Source organism: Branchiostoma floridae, chromosome 10 (genome assembly GCF_000003815.2).
Source record: "Branchiostoma floridae strain S238N-H82 chromosome 10, Bfl_VNyyK, whole genome shotgun sequence".
In the NCBI taxonomy this organism is placed as follows: Eukaryota; Metazoa; Chordata; class Leptocardii; order Amphioxiformes; family Branchiostomatidae; genus Branchiostoma; species Branchiostoma floridae.
The window spans coordinates 1729114-1749541 of record NC_049988.1 but is presented as its reverse complement, the minus strand read 5'-3'; the positions used below and the strand labels follow the sequence as shown (position 1 = coordinate 1749541).

Here is a 20428-nt window from a genome sequence, read left to right as displayed (position 1 = left end):
ATATAATTCTATTGTATTAAACCTCTGGATGATTGCTGCTTATCCGTCCTATATGTAACTAAAGAAGCAGATTTTATAATCAGACTACGGTTTATTTTTATAGTGGCTTGACTGACGAAGAATATTTCAAATAAAATATACTCCATATAAATAAAGAACTGTATACTTGGAATAGACACACATTCAACACCTCCTTTTACAACAGGATGTGATCCTGATTGTGTTTCTGTTTATTCATCTATATTGTTATCCTCATCAGCTATATGTATGTGTATATGGGTTAAAAACAACACTGTAAAAGACTGGGATACTGACTGTACATACAGTAGTTCACAGTGTACAAGATGCAAAAACTGCTGCTAACTAGCTCACCTTAATGATACATTTGTTTGTACTACTATTATATAAGAGAAATGTCTAATTTCTAAATTGAACTTACAAATTTCTACTACAATTTCAATACAAATATAGCTGTGATTTCACATACATCTGTATCTTTCATCGGACATCGTATGCAACATCTCATTTTCGGGGTGAAATTTGCTGTTTTTGGTCCAAAGGGCCAAATTTAGCTTTTTTGACAAAACGAGGGCATACGTGATGTCAGGGAATTATTTCGCACCCAATAAAGTTGGTTTCAAGGAAATCGGACACCGTTTGTCGACATATCATTTTTGGGTTGAAATTTGCTATTTTTGGTTCAAAGGACCAAATTTAGCTTTTTTGACAAAACGAGGGCATGCGTGATGTCAGGAAATTATTTCGCACCCAATAAAGTTGGTTTGAAGGAAATCGGACACCGTTTGTCGACATCTCATTTTTGGGTTGAAATCTGCTATTTTTGGTTCAAAGGGCCAAATTTAGCTTTTTTGACAAAACGAGGGCATGCGTGATGTCAGGAAATTATTTCGCACCCAATAAAGTTGGATTGAAGGAAATCGGACACCGTTTGTCGACATCTCATTTTTGGGTTGAAATCTGCTATTTTTGGTTCAAAGGGCCAAATTTAGCTTTTTTGACAAAACGAGGGCATGCGTGATGTCAGGAAATTATTTCGCACCCAATAAAGTTGGTTCAAAGGAAATCGGACACCGTTTGTCGACATCTCATTTTTGGGTTGAAATCTGCTATTTTTGGTTCAAAGGACCAAATTTAGCTTTTTTGACAAAACGAGGGCATGCGTGATGTCAGGAAATTATTTCGCACCCAATAAAGTTGGTTCGAAGGAAATCGGACACCGTTTGTCGACATCTCATTTTTGGGTTGAAATCTGCTATTTTTGGTTCAAAGGACCAAATTTAGCTTTTTTGACAAAACGAGGGCATGCGTGATGTCAGGAACTTAATTTGCACCCAATAAAGTTGGTTTGAAGTTGGTCTCATTTTGGGGCTGAAATTTGCTATTTAGCCGAATTTAGCTTTTCTGACAAAAAGAGGGCAGTGTGAAATCATTCAATGAACAGGTGTTGTTCAGTTTTAACTGTTTTAAAATAGCATATATATATGTATATGGTATTCCAGTTGGGTGAGCATATTTACAACATTACCCATATCGCAGCAGAACACAAAACATTACACAAAATATCACACTTGTTATGACTTATTCCTAAACATGTGGCACTCAGAAGTGAACAAAAAAAAAAGAAGAGAAAACTCACTTATTATAGGACACCCAATTTCTGACTATTTTATCTTTTTTTTCTACAAACACATGATGTTTAGTGTGAACAACTAAAGCCAGTGGTCTGAACATTCTAGACCAGTGTAACTTGCATAAACAGCACCATCTCCTGCTTCGCACCTGTCCAAAGAAACATATGGTATGGTATGCAGTGGAAGTCATAAATACAGTAAGACTATATAGCACTTTCTTTGCTTAATATCTAACAACATAGGAATCAAAGGATATGTACACATGCTTTAAGAGATCTCAACAACACTAATATGTATCTGTCTTAATAAGAAAAACTGCCTATTGGTATGCTGCTGAAACCTTACAGAGTACTACTACTAACTAGTATATGCTACAACAAATTTCCTGAAAATTAGGATTATCCACACCAATAATTCTAATGAGATACAGTACAGCATAGACTGAAACAGCACTGATGAAAACAAACTCCTCCACTAATGGGGGTACTGTAATCATGAGGCATACATAACTCATAACTCAAGCATGCCTTCTGGCTCTTTAGTGCCATTCCAGTTTTAATTTTCAGAAAAGTTTACTGAGGGTCATGCAAGACAAGATGTGTAATTATTATAGAAATGCAAATGCAGCATATTGGTTTGCTTAGTCAAATACTGGTTAAGGCTTCTGCAAATAAACATATACTTACATACAACCAAAAGAAAAATCTGTTACATCATGTAAAAGAATTACTTGACAATAGCGTTTGTGAAGTTTTTGCCAAATTTAAATTTCCCCTTCCTCCTCCTCCCCCTCCTCCTCTTCTTCTTCACTGAAGTATTCTTCATAATCATCAACACTGATGTATTCAGCTTCAGAGGAGTCTAAGACTAGATCAGAGTACATGGGTATGTGAGATGAAGGAGGGTCAGGTAGAACTATGAACTGCTTAAAGACGCCATGCATTCTGGACAGTCTCTTCTCTAGTCTAATCACATGTTGCAATAGCATAGCCTGCTCTGCTTTCATACTGTCGTTCTGCTGACAGTGCCTAACAGCTTTCTCAGTGCAGTCATATTCCCCTTGGAAATGGCGCCAGACCCTAACCATTTCTTCCTTTATCATCTGTCTCTCCTCAGCTGCCCTTTCCTTCATACTCACAGCATCGATGGCCTTTCTTTTGATGCTGTAGGGCAGTCCTGGTTCACTCTGTTGAAAGAAGAATGAAACATAACTCAGTGGGTTAGTAGTTGTCATAGAGGTAAAAGGACTCAACGCCTTGAATATCATTCAAGTTAAGTCTGAAAGGCTGTTAACTACTGACAAAATATCACACAGACACAGACACACATACACACACACACACACACACATGAATGCATGCGAGGACACACACACACACACACTCCAAACATTATTTCCAAAATATCCCCAGGATAGTGGTGGGTCCGTTCCTGAAACTAGTTATCTGTGAAAACTTGTGAATGGGCGATATTCAAAACAATGGTCCATTTTTTTTACAAAAGAATCTGTTTGGTGGAGTATCCAATGTCCATTGGCATTGGTATTGTCATATCTTCATGTTGACAACATTAACTGCTTCTGTTTTAGACCTGTTTGACTGTAGAAATATTTTCTAACACGATCCCCATGTTATGACAATAATATATCTGCTGGATGTTACTAATACGTAGTAAAAACTAAATGTCAAATTGTCAGTTTTTTACAGCTTCTTGAGTCAAGTTTCCCTTGAGTCAAGTTTCCCTTTTTAAATTACTGGAAGCATGCCAATTTGAAATGCTATTCAAAAGTGTTCTACAATACCATGGATGGGCCCAGCATCTGGTAAGTAGCCCACGTGGGGTCAGTGGCCTGAGAGAAGTTGAGTCTTGGTGGAAACTCTCCAGTTTGTGGAGACCAGGGTATTGTGTTGTACGCTTGAATTGCTTTTGACAGCTTGTTGTTTGTAGATCTTATCTGCTTGGAAAGCTTCAATGCAATCTCTTGGCCATCTGAAAAATGAAATGGTGGTTACTTACTGCTATTGAATGACATACTCATTCAATGCTTGACTATACTTCTAGTAATGTAGGTAATTTTGTCATGGAACTCTACATTCTGTCAGATCGAATCTTGGTGACCAAAGTAACCACTGTTTTCATCTTTGTAAACAGTTTTGATCTAATTATGTGGTGACTAGATTAAACAACACAGAAAATATAATGATGATAAAACAAGGTGTCTTGAAACATTACTGGGAAATAAAAATCCTAAATATATGTCGATTATGAGGTAACAGCCTCTAACCCAGCAGGACATGGGGTGTCTTATCTAACAGTACTGCTACACTTCATTTCTTAGTGCTCACTGTTATGGATTAAACAATACAATTGGGGTTTTTTAAGCAATCATGACGGGTGTAAATTGCCTCCTGCTGATCTTGCTGCTGTTATATTGGTGTGGATTTTTGCCAACTATTTGGGCAAACTTGAGAAGAAGGCCTATCTCATCAGGCCAGATGCCCACACAATCGATATATTTGGACATCGAGCTGGGGTCTGGTATCCAGGGTAGCTACACAGGGGTAATCTGTTGATTTTTAACACATGGACCTAACATAACAGCACAGCTATCTGTACATAAAAAACACCATTTGTATGAGTTATGTTGAAAAGTAAAATCGATTATGCTGTTGATTTGTCATTCTTTCATTCAAAGACTTGTGTTGGAAACAAGTTGGACACTGACCTGGGTAACGTCCTTTAAGTGAGATCAAAAATGATCTCTGGCAAGACACACTTTGTAGTGTTGAGAGGCGTTGCTTTCTTTCCTCAATGTCGAGGTCTTTCAGTGCTGCCTTGAATTCTGGGCTACTCTGCTGCCATCTTGTAATGCCGTGTTCTCCTTCAATACCCTTCAGGGTGGATTCCAACCTGGAAATCAATTGCATCTAGATTTTCACTCATATCTGTCAGAGGATATCATAGATAGTAGGCATTACTTATGAAAAGAATTAAAGTGGTGTCATATTTTCTCTCAATGACAACATTTACCTTGTAGTGTCATAGCGAAATCAGGTAATTTTTGCAGTTTTTGCAACAATGGGAATTGGCTGACGGATAAAAATTTTGAGCTAGCTAGAGCCAAACATATTTATAACTTATTAAAACATCTAGGTACATTGAAACAAGTACTCACTTTAGGAAAGCTGAATGGTGAACTTGGAGAGCAGAGTCATCTTGGCACTCTTGGATTTTCTTCCTGCAAGGAAAACCTGTATTACTTAATATCATTGGCTGACATATGTCAATAATTTTTGCAGAATGATGTATGTCTTAAATACACAAAACACTAGACTGAAAGAAAATACCTAAATCATATCAGTTTTTGAAGGAAATATAGCCTACCCCAATTTATGATGTCTCACCAACTTGCCTGCATATTCCTTCATCCATTTGGCACAGGTTGATGCTACAAAAAAAAAAGAAAACAATGTAGAGGTAAACAAAACAAGGATCATCTGATTCAATTAAATGGCATGATTTATTTTATTGCATTTCTCTGAAACAGGGGTCAAAATGTAATCATAAGCAATCATGAGCAAAATTACACTGCACTTATTCACAGTCAATCAGATGTAGTTTTAGAGAAACACAAGCAACACTAAATTACAATATACGCATACTATTGTCGATTTCAATGACTGTAAAGTTTCCCACGCAATTCAGCCCATGGCTGCAATGTGGCAAAACTGTTGTTTCTGAATAAACCATTATTATTATTATCATTATTATTATAATTATTATTATACTTACTTAATTATCATACGTTACAAGTAAAATGAGCCAGGAAAGCAATGAGGGGGATACATTTCTGGAAAATGTTCTATTACTGGTGTGAGGTACATATTACCATTCTACATTTCTTTATGCAACAACTGAGGCCGATAATCCAAAATGCATTTTTTTTTACTCACTTGATGGTTGTTTCTTCTTCTTCATCAATTCAGTTTCCATTTCCTGCCACCTCTTGATGTCATCCAGTGAAACAGGAACTGAAGGATTAGGAAAGTAAGAATAAATCTTCCTTGCAGAGATACTTGCACAGCAATTGAAGCATATACAAAGGAAGATACAGACTTATTACATGAACCAAGAGATTTAGTGGCTAAATTTAAAAAGGAAAGACCTCTGGGAAAAGCAACTCATGATGGCCAACAAAGCTATCCAGTTTGAAGGTTACTCTACTCCACTCTATGTCCATAAAGGTGCGCCAGACAGAAAGTTCCAAGATTGTAATTTACACAGAAATGACTGGCTGAGGGTGTCAATGAAAAGAAACATTTGCCTTTTTCTTACCTCCTGCATGGCTCATGGCTTCTTTGAGATTTTCATCTGCAATCGTTTCTGTCATCTTTGTGTTCCTCATCTTATCTTTAAGAGTAACCTCTGAAAGACAAGGTAGCATTCAATTTACATTACAATGGAACATCACAATGAGACAACAACCAAACAGGCATGTATGTATGTATTCTAAATATGTACATATTTCAAATACGGGGCTTGAAATATTTAAAATGTGTACACTGGAGTAATATGTGAGGTTGTCACTGTTTTGAGACCCTAATTTCTGCACATTATCAATCTTATCCCATTAACTGGACATTTTAACTTCAAAAACATAAAAGAGTCCTTAAAGGTGGCTTTGTTGCCATAGTCAAAATTCTCTATTGTTGTACAATTATATCTTACCACATGACCTGCTTGATGTTCAACACAGGAGCAATGGGACTTCAAAATGCTATCATCATTTTCAGCATAAGTAATCTTAAACTGCTTCAACTGGGATACATACATGCAGTGGTCATGTTTCTACATACATACATGTAAGTATTCAATTTGAAATTTTGAGTACTTAAGCAGTCAAAAGGTAATGAATATCCTTGATTATGATATGTAGAAAACAAAGAAGGACCACACACCAATGTCTATGGCTTTCCGCATAGCAAAATGGACCAGTGCATCGCTCAACTTCTCGAACCTGTGAGCTGGGGTCATCTCTTTAGTGATCCTAGCAAACCTGCGCAGGTATGACCACAAAGATTCGACTCCCTCCCCATCAGTGAGACCATAGCCCTCGAGTCTTCTGGTGTTGTATTGGACCTGAAATAATACATGCAAATGTCTAAGAACAAAAAATACTAAACAACTGTAAACTAAAAACACTTTAAGGACCTTGACAAACAGGTTTGTGGCAAAATCATCTGAAATCACCTATGCCATGGTCCAGTTGTTGCTTTTTCTTCCCTAACAACTGACAAAGTTGACAGTTTAATGTTAGACATTCCATTATTAAAGCATGAACAACCTTTTTTTCTAAAATTTTCAACTTAAAAAGGTCCCCTTATAAGCTTGCATGAAATCACAATTGAGACCACAGAAATTATGTAAGGCTTATACATACATACATAAGGCTTACTTAAGATCCACGTACCTGGCATAGAGGTGTATGACCATATGAGTGAAATACATCCACAGCCAGACTCAGCTGTGGCAGCATCTCTTTGATTTCCTTGTCTTTACTCTGGAAAAGAAATACTCCTGTCTTATAATATATGGTACCAGTGTAATAAGGCACAATAATAAACTCTTATTAATTAAAATCAAATTGTACTGCATCAATCTACCTGTGTAAAAACTGTTGAAATACTCCCCCTTTAAGGTATTAAATCTTCTACAGAATGGCCCTGCTAAATTTGGATATATACTGGTAGCACAAGCGCAAGGTGTTGAAGCTCATGAAGTGTACTTATAGACAAAAACTCATTGCTTATACAAAAAATGGAAGTTGGATTGTCTGGTCCAACTTTCAGTTTCATACATGTCATTTTGTTTGTTTGTAAAAAGTTTGGAAAAACTTACCTTTCTAAGGTGTGCTTTTAGGGAACATGCAACATCATAGATGATTTTCAGTTTGATATTCCGCAGCTTGGCATCTCTGAGCAGGTTCCTGATTAGGAAGACTGGATATCCAAAGCTGGAGATGATACAGAAGACAAAGATGATAAACAAACCACTGCCTGAATCATGAGTCATACCAAAAGTTACACTAATTCCTTTGGAGCATGATGAAAGTACTCAAGAAAGAATGAATGATTTAAAATGTTTCCCAACAGACAATGCCTTGAAGCAAATGGTGATACACAAAACATATATGCCAATGAATGAGACCTAAAGATGTAATGTTCAATAAAGCTACAAACATGTTACCCTGGTGATAAGATGATGTTAAAAACATTGTACTCTTTCACCCAATGTGACATGTGCCTGGTGTTGTATACTATAAAGTATTTTCGCTGAAAATATCCAACCATTTTTGAATGAAAGCTTTAACTGTAAGAACATAATCAGAGCAATAAGTTACATTAAGACAACTGAGCACACCCACCGTTCTCCATGGAACATATTCAGAAACTTCAGTGGGATGTTATGCCTACAAACACTCCCAAAGACGCCAGTGACATCCAGTTTTTGGTGCTGTGCCTTAGAGCGTAGGCACTGTCCAGCTTTAAAGTGGCTACAGTCCTGATGTAGAAAGAACAGCAACAAAAAACATCTGAAGAAAATGATGTAATCCAAAACAAGTATTCCTATTTCTTTTATAGTATGAAAATCTGCGGCTATATTTCTTATTTGGCTAATGATATTCAGTCAGACTTTCATTCAGAGCAAGAAAAAGAATCCAAAGTTCAGAATCTCTAAAAAATTAAAGAATTGCATCCATCAAAATTCATGGTCAATTTGCGGGAGACATGTTTTTATGTAAACACAAAGACTTGTTTGATTGGTGAATATATAGTTTTCACAACAAGGCATTTTGAAACAATTTTGGTATGTCGTTTTCTACATGACTAAGTACAAAAATGAACATAGTTGTATCAAGCACAAGGGTTAACACTAAACTGGATATACTTACTAGTTTTAGACTAGAGTAGACACATATGTACATCGCTTGCTTTAAAGAAGAAGTCAAACCCAACAAAACCAGTATAATGTACATAGAATGTAGATCCTAGCACCTTTGTATTTTCCTTGTTATAAATGTTGTTTGTACCTGCAATTAACTTGCAATAAACATATTATTATTGTTTTTTAAACATATTATTATTGTTTTTACACTGTTTGAATCTATCGTGTTACCTGCAATTAGCCTATTGGCAAGAATTTGCAATAAACTTCATAATAATAGTACCATGCGCACGTCTTAGTTTCACATGGTCCCTTCAAATGGAGGCTTCAAATTCACAAGATAGTGCATGCTGTTACATGTAATTTTAAATCTTATTTGAGAGACTTTCAAATAGATTTGAAAAAACATGTAGTCAACATCCCTAAATGATATACTAGTACTCTCCAAGCAGAGGTTAGGCTCCGGCTGTTTTTGTACGTTTTTTTAGTCGTTTTTATCTGGCTTTCTATTTTGTCACTATTTTTCGCTGTTAGGCCGGACACAGCAAAAAAAAAAAATGACAAAATAGAAAGCCCGATAAAAACAACTAAAAAAACGTTCAAAAACAGCTGGAGCCTAACCTCTGCTTGGAGAGTATAAATGATATATATTGAGGCTAATTTTGGTACATTTAGTTGGTCTGTATTTACAAAAGCAAAGATAAGCAGGGGATACTACATAATGTTACCAAGGAGGTTTTTAACCTCCTTGATGTTGCCGATACCATCTATACCTAGAATGACGTTGAAGAAAGAAACTTACCTCAGATGGCTTCTCTTCATCATAGTAGTCAGCAAGGAACTCTTTCAGTTTTTCATCTTCCAGGAACATGGACTGTCCATGCAGGGGGGGTGCAGAACTTGTACCAGAGCTTGCCTTTCTGACCAGACCAAAATTTGCATCAATTGCAATGATCTGTTCCCCATCATTCTGAAAAAGAAGAAAATATATACTATGACATTATTGTTTAATCATGTTTTCACATTCTATGCATACTTTTGCTTAATAAATTAGGAAAGCCAATAGATAAACTTCCAATAAGTTGTCAAGGACATTGGTTAAAATGACAAATGTACCCAAATGCGTTATGTTAAACACAATCTGATTTCTGATCTAATATGCACTGAAGCATTGAAAGCAGCACAAATTCTTTAAGTTTTAACACAGTTTGGAAATCTATAAAGTGGGCAACTGCATCATCAAGTCGTTGCTTTACATCTAGAAATGAGCAACGCACACACTAAAAAATGCAGGAAGAGAGGAATATATATGATATACCTTGGGACAAGCAGGACAGCTAATTCCACCATCAAGTGAAGGACTCAAGTCCTTCATGCTTTCCAGCCTGTGCTGAAAGTGGCGAAATTCGGCAATACATTCTCCAGTAAGGGCCCGATGGAGAGAATTCATCTGTCAAAATAAACAAAAGACAAATGGACTCAGAGCATTGGTTGATTGAAAAGCAGGTTAACCAAAACTGACACTAATACAATGAAAATCTGGAGTATGCTGTGACACAATGCAAAAGAATTGCAAGTAACTTGTTCTGAATCATACTTAAGATATGCCTGATATGTTGTTACTTCACATTCATGCATTGACAGGTAAACATTTTTCAGCAGATATAACATGTCACATTCTCCATTTCAGCATGGGAATATGAAATTTGAAATTCAACAACTTGATGTTGTTATGTAAGCCTTACAGGGAAACACTGGTGAGCAATTCAGCTGGATTTGAGAACATGCATTTACAAAATAATAGAAAACAGCAGTGAGCAAGTTATATTACCAGTAGTACAGAGAAACAGCACTATGTAGTGTTCAACCTTTAGAAAAAAAAATTAATTGTTTATTTTCCTTTTTTAAGACACACTCAAATCAGTAATAGGTCATCAAGAAAAAACTTTTTTTACCTCATTCAGTGTCAAATCATTTTTCCATCTAACTGCCTTGCAGAATGCTAATGTTGACACCTGGGCCTCTCTGCACAGCCAGACCAACCATTCCAGGAGTGAAACAGAAAAAGCTGTCTTTGGATTTGTGGGTGTTGCTCCCCACAGTCCCAACTTCAGCAATGTTTGCAATTCAGTTTCATATCCACATCTGCACACTGCAACATCTAAGTGTTGTAGGCGGCCTGAGGGAAATTACAAGGCAAATCAAAATGTTAAGGAGGATGGTATGATATGGTACAATACTTGAAACATTTTAAAGTTTTGCAATAAGGGTAATACTTTCCATGGCTGAAAATGTCTTGACATACCCACAAAGGTTTTTAGTGCATCAGCTATGCACATTTAGCTCCTCTATGCATAATTAGTCTTCTTTTGGTACTGACATACATCCACAGCAAGAGTGTAGCCACTCCACCATGGCACAACCAAAAGTATAACCTACTTGGCAAAAGTCATGACACAGTACAGGAAACAGAAAACAGAAATCCTCAAATACACACATACAGGCTGCATGGAAGAGGCAGATCTGGCGCAGGTAACGTAATCCTACCACTACCAGTGCTCGTGTCAAATAAGAAATACCACATATTTCAACATTGCATGACTGAAATGAGGTCCATGTGTGAAGAACAATAAATGATTATTACTTCCCTTAGTCCAGTGAGACTGTGTTATAATTAAACTACCAAATCTTCAAAACACTGAATCACCACGTGTATTGAATCACGTGTACACGTGTATTGAAGTAAACAGGAAACTCAAGGAAGGTTTGATGCTAGCTTCCCTTAGTCATTAGTTCCCAAACAGGCACTCTTAGCACTACATTAGACATAAAAACTACCTGCACTAACCTGCATATTTATTTCAAGCTATCAATTCTTAACACTTCTTTCAGTGATAACTTTTACATTACCAAAAATATTTTCTTCACATTACAAAATACATCTATTGTGGCTTTGAATTTTAATATGTACACCTTTGAAGCAACCATTCTTGTACAATACAACAAACAGTACAGTCAAACCAGGCTATAGCAACCACTCAAGAGACTGGGGAAATGTGGCCACTATAGACAGGTGGCCACTTAAAGAAAATGTTGATCAATTCACCACAAGCAATAAGTTACATATGATTTCAGTACCCACTAATCTTTTTCACAAAGTAACATTGTCTCAATCGTCACAAAAACCAACTGACCCTGTCAAAGTCAAATCTACCAAAAATGATTGATATTGCCATGCGCTGTTGGTAAATTCACTGACAAAGACTTGTACTCTAAGTTCTCTAACGTTCAAGAAGGCATGGTATCATCCGCTACCACCAAAATGACCCTGTCGGGAAATCCTCCAAAAGTATAATTTTAAACTCAGGGTGACATACAGTCACTGTATGGTCGCAATAGGCTGTTTTCCTGTATCTATGGGACCAGAAATCGTGTGGTTGTGAATTGTGTGGTTGTGCCCCTGCTGGACAGGTTCCAGTGATAGACTATTTCTTAATAGGAAATGGGACAAATCCAAGGGACCGACAAAAAATGACCGCAATGGCCAGGGCCAGGTGGTCACTAATACAGGTTTGACTGTACACTATTTATAACTAAAAAGACAAAAATAAACAAATAAATTGCATTACTCACCATTTTGATCAAAGACCCTAAGAGGTTTGTAGCTTGAACTGTGGCAGTTCTTCTGGTGAGGCAGCACTAGAGGTCTATTGTAGACATACGGCTGAAAACAGCCATCCTGAAAAATGAGCAGAGATCCATTTTGTATCAATTGTGACATTATCAAGTAACTGAGTGCTATACTAATTTAGTATAGAGCATATGCTCTGTGATGTAGAGAACTACATTCAAGGCATAGGTTAATGTCATGCTATGTAAAAAGAAATAAGTAGAAATAAGATCACAAGAAAGACAAGGATATACTAACTTAAACCTCTTACAGAAGCCAGATCATGCAAATATCTCCAACATAGGTACACATGTATATGCATGTGGAGGATTTCCTCATACAATTTAAACAAAGCATTGTCACAATTTTATTTCAACACACCTTCCACTCCTCAGCACAGTGGAGTGAGGGACTCTTATGAATCTTCTCAAAGCATCTAAAACAGAAAACTCCAAGTGGACTGCAATCCTTGCAAAAGATCAGTGGGGCTGTGAGAACTTCCTCTTCACACAGATAGCACATAGAAGTTGGTGGTACAGCTGACTGAATAGCTGTCTTAATGAGGTCGTCTCTTTTCTCTGCCCATGCCTCTTTCAATGCTTCCTTGATTTGGGTGTAGGATGCTGGTTCTACTGGTATCTCAGAAGCCTCAGAAGACTGGGCTAAGTGTTGGTCTGTTGCTGTAGATGTAGTACTAGTACTAGTAGTAGGTCTAGCCGTGGATGTGCCTCCAGGATTCACCTGCACCCAGTGAGTCCTCTTCCTGCCATTGTCATCATAAATGGTGACTTTTGTTCCTGGCACAAAGAATCCCAACGTTGTTTTCCTCCTTCGCTTTGAGATACTGTAGAAAAGTGAATATAGATTATAATAGAAGTTGACGAAGTTTATATATAAGATATAAGTAGTGTCTGAACACATCTGTCTCTGCTCTCAATATTATAATAACAATATTCTTTATTGCAAGTTCAGGCCCGAGGGCTAATTACAGACAAAGTTAAGTAGTGGTATACATAATTGTATACTGTACTTTACAGAGAAGAAAAATCAGATCTATAGATAAACCAAAATAGAAATAATGTCTAATTATGTCTAATTATATTTCAGCCATACCATAGGTATGGTGAAATATATTGTATTCGTAATGTTTCTTTCTTTCTTTCTTTCTTTCTCTCTTTCTCTCTTCTCTTCTGCCTTTAAAATGATTTTATTGAGGTTTTTGTCAATTTTTATGTATATTTGGGGCTCCTGTACCCTGGTATTACAGCCGAATGACATGAAATTTGGTACAGAGGTGCCCTGATCATATGCCCACCCAGATTTGCTAACAGTTTTGGCATACGGTACAACAAAATGCTTAATTTTGCGATTTTTGGCCATTTTTTGAAAAAAAAAAGCACATTTTTGCCTCCTGTACCCTCGTTTTTTTTTACAACCGAATGACCTGAAATTTGGTATAAAAGTGCCCTTCAATTATGTGCACATGAATTCAAGAACAGTTTTTCCATACAGTACAACATAATGCTTAATATTGCGATTTTATGGCCATTTTTTGACAAAAATTGGACATTTTGGGCTCCTGTTCCCTCGTTTTACAACCAAATGACCCGAAATTTGGTAAAGGGGTGTTCTAGATATTTATCCAAATGACCCAAGTATAATTTTTGGCATGGAACAATTTAAAATGATATTTTTGAGAATTTTTTGGGTCATTTTCCAATGGCTAAAGGGGTTAACGACCTCAAGGCGTATTGTTGCATGAGGGAGATGGCTGAAATATGCTGTATTTGCTCTCAAGCAAATGTTGGCCTTTCTAGTCTAAATCTATATGGCTAATTCATTACCTAATTCTGTAGTTCAAAGAGCTATCACAAAGATAAGAATCTATGGTCATAAATTGAAAATACTATTAGAAAACTCCCTTAACATGTATAATTAGAAATCTTCATCCAATCAAAATCTGATACACATAAAAATCTAACAAATGGTTAGAAACATGGATTAAAACAATTGAAATATCCGGCAAAGCACTAACTACTTGACAACTGCTGACAAAAGATATATCACAGTAACATACGTGAAGAACCCTATGAGTCCTATGACTTTGCCCTACACCTACTAGTACTTTGAGTACCACAATTGTACTTGCAAAACTTAGCTGGAACTGGTCAAGAGCATTTGCCAGAAAATTGAAGGTGCCAAAACATGCCACTGCCGGTCTCTATGTTTGCTATTCATCCCAACCAAATTCTGATTAATCTTAGTGAGAAAAGTGGAACATGAAATTACTAAATTGAGCTCAAATTAAACTGAATAGAAAAGATCCTACATCCAACTCGTCCTATATGTGTTTGAGGTTCATTTGGGGATGTGTACACCAGGGGCAGAATTTTGTGCCAAATTTGGTATACTGTACGGTATAGTTGCCAAACTGTCAACAAACAAACTAAAACTAGTAAAAGTGCTATATCTGCACATCCAGCTGCAGGTAGGTGGGACTGAATAGATATCTATTTCAACTAATTCAATTATGAAACCACACCCTGTGTACTCTGCAACTGCAAAGCATCATACAACACACAAACATGCCAGAAATAGAGCCCTATAATTATTGTGACCCACAATAAATCAGCACAGGATCAAGCCAGTAACGATTTTCAGTCAGCAATTTGTTGGTGATTTCCATCACCGAGCGCATTGAATCTGATTCCTGTGTACGTGTTGGCAAATCGAAACCTGATTCGATCAAATGACTTTACTGTTTACAAGCGATCTGCATGCTCTTTACAAGCACTCTGGCTGTAATTTGTTGACATTCTGCTAGAAGGTGCAGATACATGAAAGGCTAGCCATTTTAGGGCGCATGATTGGGGGGATATCATAGCCAGGCTAGCTATACAGGCCAGGGGCACATCCCAGCTTTTTCATCAAACCCCCAAGTCTGTGACTGTGTGTGAGAGCATGATAATACAAACAAAACATTCCTGTTAAAAGCTACTGCGGCAAGTTCCTTGCATCGTTTCTGATATGGTCTATACACCATAGTTCAAGTTGTTCATTTTACATTAAATTTTCCCATGATGCCAAAATTTCGGGAAAATATGAGCTCGGGAATATCTGTTGGTTAAAGGCTAAAGCAAGCACCTAATTTCGATTCGACTTTTTTTAGTCTTCATAGTTTCTGTAGCTGCGTTTCTGTATCTATTAATAGTTGGTACTCCTGGATTCATGTTAGAATGTTACCAACCCACCTTTTATGGTTTGGATACATGTATGACCGCTATATGATGCATGATATGTGCACCGTGCTTGATGCACCCCCCTCCCCCTTCACCCGCGCGTGGCCGAAGCGCGCATATACATCACAAAACACAAGAGAGTGAGAAGCGGTAGTTGACTATTAACCTCTAAATGTCCAGTAAAGTATGTTAAGTATTAAAATGTGCTTACCTCGCCATGGAACTGGTCGACTTGAGCAACTGCTGGCAGTCAAACAAGACAACAAATTCCGGGTTCTGATACTAGATACTAGCCACCTAAAAAATCCCGCATCCCGAGCCTGGATCTCGTACCATCACCAAAGTCTCGCGAGTATTGTCCTCTTTCTGCACGTGGCATTGTTGCTATGCACTGGACACATGCTAGATCATGCTAGGTACACATGCCCATCTCTCTGATCCAGTTGTAAGTGGTTACCAGTCTCTCTCAGGAGACAGGAGACGTCTCATAGCTCACTTGTAACTGCATCACTGTGACCACCGTTAACCTCTTGTAAGTGAAAACGGTACTTGTATGGGGTGGCTAGCGTCACTATGTCCAGCCTTCTCTCTTTCTCCCGTGTACTGAGTTCTTGGTATATGTTGTCCACCTCGTTATACATTCTGTGTCTGCTGCTCTCATACCTTGGGCAGTAGTACAGGAAGTGCTCTGTGCTTTCTCTCTCCCCACAGGCTTCACAGTTGGGTGACTCTGTGTCGTCTATCCAGTTTCTGTAGGCGTTGAGTGAGGTGTGCCCACTCACCAGCTGGTTTATTGCAATTTGGGTTGACCTCAGTCCCAGTACTTTGCATTTTTTCTTCATTTGTACATTTATCTTCTGCATGTGTTTGCTGGTAGTATGTAGCTCGCTTCTTCTTTTCCATCTTTCTTCTGCTTGTTTTTCTATGTGTTTGAGGGCTTGTTGTCTTGTCCACACTGTATTCATGTTGCTGTTTCTGGCCTCTTCAGCTGCAAGTTTGGCTTGTTCGTCGGCTAGCTCATTGCCTGCTACTCCCATGTGCCCTGGGCACCATTCAATTTGAATGTTGACTCTCTTCTGCTTCATTTCGTGCAGTTTCTGTCTTATGTTGTTAACTAGATCGTTATAGGCATCTACTTGGTGAGTAGTGATGACATTTTCTATTGCCGCCTTGCAGTCACATAAGATGAGCACTCTCTCTTCACTTCTTTCCCTCTTGCTCAGTGTGCTGAGTGCCAGGTGAAGTCCCTGCAATTCCCCCTCATAGTTGTTTGACTTTGCTGCAACGGGCTTCTTGACAGTGTATGGTTCTGTTCTGCCCCAATGTTCGTAGATCACTGCCGAGCATCCTGTCGGACCTGGGTTCCCTAGAGACGATCCGTCCGTAAAGACGACGGTTGTCTTTGTCAGCTTGATACTTTGCAGTAACTGTGCTATTTCTTCTTTTGCTTGCTCTTTGCTGCATTGGTTGTTCATTTTGGGTGTGAATGACCCTGTTATTCTTCCAATGGAGAAGGGTGGTAACCTAGCATCAAAGTAGCATTCTTTATCGACTGTCTCAGTTTCCAGCTCACCTTTCAGCTCTTTGAATCTTGTAGCAAGAATCTTGAATCTTTGTCTTCTTCGAGTGATGATTATTACCACTGCACAATCCTCCTGCAAGCGTCTGCACGTCTGTCTGTTTGGAGCAGCAAGGGGTGAAAGGTTACACTTTGGGGTGAAAGATCAATGTAATCCCTGCTTATACAGACTCAGTGTGTAGTGTGTTCCGCCTACACTTCAGAGGAGGTGCCCTTTTAATGCCACCTTTCTGGATTTTTCTTTCTTTCCGTTTCTTCCTTCATTCTTATCGTGTTTTTACATTGTACAGAAATAATCAATCACGTGCGCAATGTATTGTTGAGTAATAATGGAATTTGTCCCATTATATGTAAACGAGCTTCATAATCTGTACAAGGACCGCAACTTGCCGGTCGTGTTAGAGAAATAAATCGTTTTACTACCAATATCACCAGTATTAGTACAGCACAGTTTTAGTAAAAAAAAGTCATGGACCAATCTGCTGTGAGTTGAGCAGACAAATGAATGTGTCCGGATATATATGAACTTTATTGCACTACATTTGTACATCGTACAATGTATGGCAACGACTAAATATATTACACAAAGTACAAAATAGGTGTATAGAACAAGACTTAACATTCTAATTAACATAACAGGAAGGGCTAACACAAGGCTTTGATATAGTACATTGTTTGTGTATTACAATAGAGTTGGGCTAATCATGAGTTTCAATCATTATTCTTTCTAATGGCAAAGCAGTCTTTGATATATTTGCCTATATTGCATTATGGGAGTTGTGGCATCTAAATATATACAAATCTGTCTGTAGCATGTCTGGATATGCAGCGCTAGCTTGTACTCTACAGTACTAACCTGGTGGGTTACGCCATGAGACGGGTTACTGGATATTAGGCGTTAATTTGTACATGACAGTACCTTGTGTATATTGGGAAGTTTTTTTTTTTAAACAGATAGATAATGGTAACAGCATTGTAGAAATATTTGTACCTCCTTTGTAACAGTTTACAATTGGTCATTGGGCTAAGAAGAAAGCAATTGACACATCCTTACAAAGCATGGTTGTGTATTATACATCAATGACCGAACACAAAGTGCACAGAAGTGAAATGTAAAAAAACACTGACGAAGACACTTTTATGGAAGCAATGAAGTAATTTTGCCATATTATTGTTTGTGAATATTCCGTTTAGCGACAGAATGACGCGGATGTTTGAAATGTAAAACAAAATATCACAAGCTATTTGTAACCAGATTGCAAAACATCACATTTGACCATCGTGGGTGAAAGGTGACTGGCACTGTGGGGTGAAAGGTTAATTCAATGCTTGCTTATACACATTCGGAGTCTAGCGTGTTCCACCTACACTTTGGACAGTGGGCTACTGCTGTGATACAACATTGCCAACCAGGTATACATAAGAGTCAACAGAGTAGAATTTGTACTTTTATTTAACTTCCCTATTTTCGCTTAACAGTTACGTTCTTACATATTGACCATGGCAGTTACTAAAACTGCATCTAATGCCACAGAAGCTCACACTGTGCCAGAAACAAGTTTCTGGGTCGAATACTCCAGTACATTTACCCGGGAATTTCAAATATGTGGACGTTCACGCGTATGTGCCGCCCTTACGCTTGGTGTAGACGGGCGTCTTTTCCTTCTTTACTAACGTTACAACAAAAGAAACAATGAAGGTATCTCTACTGAACTTTTTAAATCCCATCCGTTTCGCTCTAATGCCTGCGACAAATGTCTCGGGAAATGCCTCAGAAGTAGCTTAAAATCATGAGCTTTATTACTCTGAGGAGAGATTATCATTAAACAGGCAGCTTCATCAAATTTCATTCTTACTATTCATTTGACATTTTTGTTACCACTCCACAAACATGTAGACAGCTATACAACAAGGTACTATTTGTTAAGATTGTTGTTAACCCTATAAGTCAAGTTTTCACATTTGGCTGGTACCTTTCACTGCGGATGGTCGGAAAGCCGCCAGGGGTCGAGAGTTCCGCTTGTCGCCTATGGACGTCCTGGAAAAATAGTTCGCAGCAATGAGATGATGTATTTATTGTAACAAGAGCAAAATAATGCTGTGCCAGATCAGATGAATACCCGAGCTGTGACATGTTTACTAGACAAGTGATGTTAGGAAATAGTACAAAATTATCAGGGACGAGATGCGGAATGATGTGTTTATAGCAACAATTACATAATGATGTGTTTGTGACAAGAGCGATAATAATCTAAGATGTCTAGTGCATTAATTAGGGAGTGCTATGAGAGGGGTGTCGTGAAATGGTACGGCTACAATACGCACCTGGAACAGTCTGGCATATGAAGCGATTCTGATAGTTGCATTCAGCGTCGTTCCACTTGTCTCTCGAGGTTTGGATTGAGTAGTAATGAACACAATTTTCGTTGCCACTGTTGTCCGGTTGTCCTGGATACCAGGTGTTGTACGTCCCAAGTGCAGAACCATCCACCCACTCAAAGCTTCCCTCTCTATACTGATCGTGCAGGCCGAACCAGAAGTCACCATTGTCGCTCACGGACTTGTACAAGGAAATCAGGAAGGCGTTGGTCTCAGCGTCTCGGGGCATGGTGAGGGTGCCGCCGTCTTCAACACAGGTCATGGAAGCTCCGCTGAAGGTCTTACGTGTGTCGAATGCCTTGTAGAAGATTTCACGGAACATTGCGTAACCTTTAGGACAATGCGCTGAAAAGGGGTTTTGATATCGTGCTAAGGAATGCACATTGGATGATACCTACACACAATATGTGTTTGTTAACTGATAGTCAATTTAATTAAGCACTGTTTTAAATCTAATGATGTTGCTTAACATAAGAGTAAACATTAAAAGATCAAAGCCGACATACCAAATGTATATATATATATATATATATATATATATATATATATATATATATATATGTGTGTACTACAAATGTTCAATACACTATCACAAAAAGTACACATAAGATCGAAAACACAAGTTACCTGGCGCCTTACTTATCTCTTGAAGACGCTGCTCCAAGGCGGCGGTTCGGTTTCGCTCCTTATCCAGGTCGCGCTTCAAGGCGTCAACAGTGCCGGACAGCTGGCGTATTTCGTCTTGGTAGCACTTCAAGGCTGCAAGAGTGGTGGAAAGTTGGCGCATGTCATCTTGGTTGCGCTTCAAGGTGTCAACAGTGGTGGACAGTTTGCGTATGTTGTCTTTGTCGTACTTCAAGGCGTTAACAGTGGTGGAGATGTCGTCTTGGTCGCGCTTCAAGGCGTCAACAGTGGTGGACATGTCGTCTTGGTCGCGCTTTAAGGTGTCAACAGTGGTGGACAG

General features: G+C 38.2%; 2 protein-coding genes across 2 annotated transcripts; both read right to left on the bottom strand.

The window, feature by feature from the left end:
- Positions 1-191: 191 nt before the first annotated feature.
- Positions 192-15964, bottom strand: LOC118424401. Its single transcript, XM_035832956.1, has 17 exons — positions 15718-15964; positions 12649-13111; positions 12231-12336; positions 10553-10776; positions 9916-10047; positions 9400-9567; positions 8077-8213; positions 7551-7665; positions 7123-7212; positions 6611-6791; positions 5988-6077; positions 5606-5683; positions 5037-5100; positions 4828-4890; positions 4378-4562; positions 3454-3641; positions 192-2838 (listed from the first exon to the last, which is right to left on the bottom strand). Exons 1-17 carry the CDS (start codon positions 15723-15725, stop codon positions 2416-2418), a joined length of 2715 nt encoding a protein of 904 aa, XP_035688849.1. The 5' UTR covers positions 15726-15964; the 3' UTR covers positions 192-2415.
- Positions 15965-15991: 27 nt separating this feature from the next.
- Positions 15992-16981, bottom strand: LOC118424215. Its single transcript, XM_035832750.1, has one exon. The coding sequence runs from the start codon at positions 16979-16981 to the stop codon at positions 15992-15994; it is 990 nt and encodes a 329-aa protein (XP_035688643.1).
- Positions 16982-20428: the final 3447 nt, after the last annotated feature.